The following is a 2,899-nucleotide window of genomic DNA, read 5'->3' as shown; positions in this document are numbered from 1 at the left end:
ATTTGTAACGTACTAAAAACTTTATTTGATACACACACAATGAACTTTAATGAAATGTAATAAAGAAAAACCCTTTCAATAATTATTTCAAAAACGTTTTTTTTTTCAACCTGCAGTGTCCAACTAGAATTTAATTGGTTTTATTTTATTGTGAAACCATTTTTAGAGTAGAGCCTTTTTCACTGATTTGTTGTGACTTTCAGGGTAAAGACGACGTCACCGGGGAGCCGCTGATTCAGCACGACGACGACAAACCTGAGGCTCTGATGGCGAGACTGAGACATTACAAGGACGTGGCAAAGCCTGTGATAGACTTGTACAAGTTAGTGAAAACATTTCTTTTTGGGATTTATGAGATCGCTGGTATTTTCATTCATCAAAATTGTTCAGCAACAAATCAAAACTTTACAAAACAGTACAAAAATGTAAACATTTTGACTGAAAAGGTACAGGCAGAAGCACAAGGCTTATATTTATGCCTGTCCTACACATCCAATTAAACTAAACTACCCCTAATCATTGCTATAAAAAAACACAAAAAACAAAGAAAACAAGCAATCTTTAACAAAACAAATACAATAACAATTTAAAGTTATTTTCACTTGTAACTCTCAAATATATATCTTTTTAGAATTTTTTTGAAAACCCTTAATGAACTACATTCTCGTAGTCCATGCAGTCCATGTAGGGGCTTGTCGCTGGAAAGCCTCGATAAAAGACGCCGACGTTTCCTCTGATGATGAGCGCTAGTGTCGCGGTAGCAACATGCTATGTGTTTACATCCATTGCCGCCATGTTTGTAATGACTTATTGCGAGAACAAACGTATTCACGCTTGACTTTAATAACATTTCTTTCTTAATGGAAACACCGCAGTTGCGAAACTGTGTTTTTCGACATTAACAGAATATCGACAAAGTTTTGCGCACATTTGCATTGGAAACGCAGCTACTGACATAAACCCCATTTCCTTCAAGCTTTTTTTACCCATCTCATTATTTCAAACTTATACTTATTTTTAACCAACTTAACCACAATAGTTGGTATGTTTGCCTTATTCTTATGTGGAGGAGTGTAGCAAGCTGAGATTTGCTGACTCTCTAGTTTGATGTTCTTACTGTTCATATACTGGATCACTTGTTGTTCCTGAGTGTTCAGCTCCTCAGGTGGTGCATCCTCCCCTTGTTGGTCAATGTCCACAACCCTGGCGTATACGATGTTTAGTAGCCAATCCATTAATTATAATGTCATCAACCCTGGAGCACTGTTCCAAGTCGTCAATTCTTTGTTCCAATACTCCAATCTTGTCATGTCTTAGCTTGATTGTAGTCCACAGCTCACGAACCTCTTCCATAGGTATCAGTGCCTGAGGGGAGCTAGCAGCTATTTTTGACCCTCAGACTTATATCGGTGACACTACAGTGTATTCACATAATTTGTATAAAAATAAAGCGTTGTGGTGCCAAGTATACAAATGAGCGCAGAACATCTGCAAACTGAACAGCAAGCTGTTGCTATTTGATGCCCCCCTGTGCTTTGTGAACAGAATAATCCTCCTTTTATCCAGTATATTTGTGTAACCATTACCTGTTTTTCCACTTCTTTTGTTCTCCTCACTCTCCACTCAGGTCGCAAGGAATCCTGCACTCGTTTTCTGGTACAGAGACGGATAGGATTTGGCCTTACATCAATTCTCTTCTCAGCGCCAAGCTGCACACGCAGCCGTCCGACAGCCGGCAAACACAAACGCCCTGACACGGACCTGAGCGAAAAAACTACAGGGAAGATGGTGGAAGTGGTATTTTTTTTCCCCTAACATGACGAATTGATGTTCCAAAAGCTGCACTAAGACACCAATCAAGAGTTTGCTGATTTTTCAGATTAYTGGCTTTTGTTGATATTTTTAGAGCTTTGTGCTTATGATTGTAAAAAAAAAAATACGTTTTTTAAAGTGAGACAATCAAAGACTTTCAAGGCCTTTTTTCTTTTTTTTACATTTTAGATTTAACTTTTTTTTTCACTTGTTGAACTGTACACATTGTCCACAGGATTTCTTCAAAGGCTTTACTGATATTTCACTGGAAACCAAAAATAGAAAAGTTGATGGAACATGTAAGACCAATTCCTGTTTTTCGATGTTGCTTTGAAAGTGATGAGTTCTTGGAGCAAACATTTGAAATGGGATTTAATAACTTTATATTTTCAGGTTTTGGGTGGCGTACTTCTAACTGCCAGCATAGTGTTCACTGAACACTATGCACCCAGAGTTATCTGTTACATAATACGTTGCACGGTGGCTGAATTGGCGTTCAGTTCTTCATCAGCTCTGATTCTAGATTCATTTTCTTTAGCCAGGATCTCACTTGACTGCAGCTGCTGGAGACAAGCTGATGATTAAAAATGGCAAAAATTTGAATTCCCACATCCAATATCAGAATTAAAGTGTTTTGCCACCAAGCAACCGTTGAGCTGAGCGGCCGTGTTTTGCATGACCAAATTTTTAAAATCGTCTAATTTTAATTAGCACGGCTTGCCGAACGATCTGGGCGAGGCACATTATTTMGTGGCCCACATCGTTCCCCCGCCTCAGCGCAAAGTGTTCACTTCAAACCACAGGCTCTGCGGTGTGTGTGTACTTCTGAACCGATTCTTGGATCAAATAAACAAAATGTACATTACTGGAGTGATGCAGGTGTAGCTCGGGACATCTAGGTGCGGTAACGCCTTATTTAGCCTTACTTAAAGGCACAGTGTGTAGGATTTGTTTTCAGCGACATCTAGTGGTTGAGTGATTAAATCATCCTCCCTGGTCCTCCCCCCACCCCCACCCCCCGCTTCCAAACGCAAAGGAGTTGCTACGGTGTCTCTCAGGTGTCAAAAACCTTTGATAATTCCAACCG

At 39.6% G+C, this 2,899-nt stretch overlaps 1 protein-coding gene across 1 annotated transcript in view; it reads left to right on the top strand.

Moving 5' to 3' along the window:
- The window catches only part of ak4 (adenylate kinase 4), an 8,832-nt gene extending 6,711 nt beyond the window's left edge, over positions 1 to 2,121 (top strand). The window contains exons 4-5 of the mRNA XM_013999929.1: positions 204 to 322; positions 1,628 to 2,121. Of these exons, the coding sequence (XP_013855383.1) occupies positions 204 to 322; positions 1,628 to 1,754 (246 nt within the window). The 3' untranslated portion in view covers positions 1,755 to 2,121. The remainder of the gene's footprint in view (positions 1 to 203; positions 323 to 1,627) is intronic.
- The last annotated feature ends 778 nt before the right edge of the window (positions 2,122 to 2,899 follow it).

The sequence above is a fragment of the Austrofundulus limnaeus genome, unplaced genomic scaffold, assembly GCF_001266775.1.
Source record: "Austrofundulus limnaeus strain Quisiro unplaced genomic scaffold, Austrofundulus_limnaeus-1.0 Scaffold2571, whole genome shotgun sequence".
Taxonomy (NCBI): Eukaryota; Metazoa; Chordata; class Actinopteri; order Cyprinodontiformes; family Rivulidae; genus Austrofundulus; species Austrofundulus limnaeus.
This window is presented reverse-complemented; position numbering and strand designations above follow the sequence as displayed.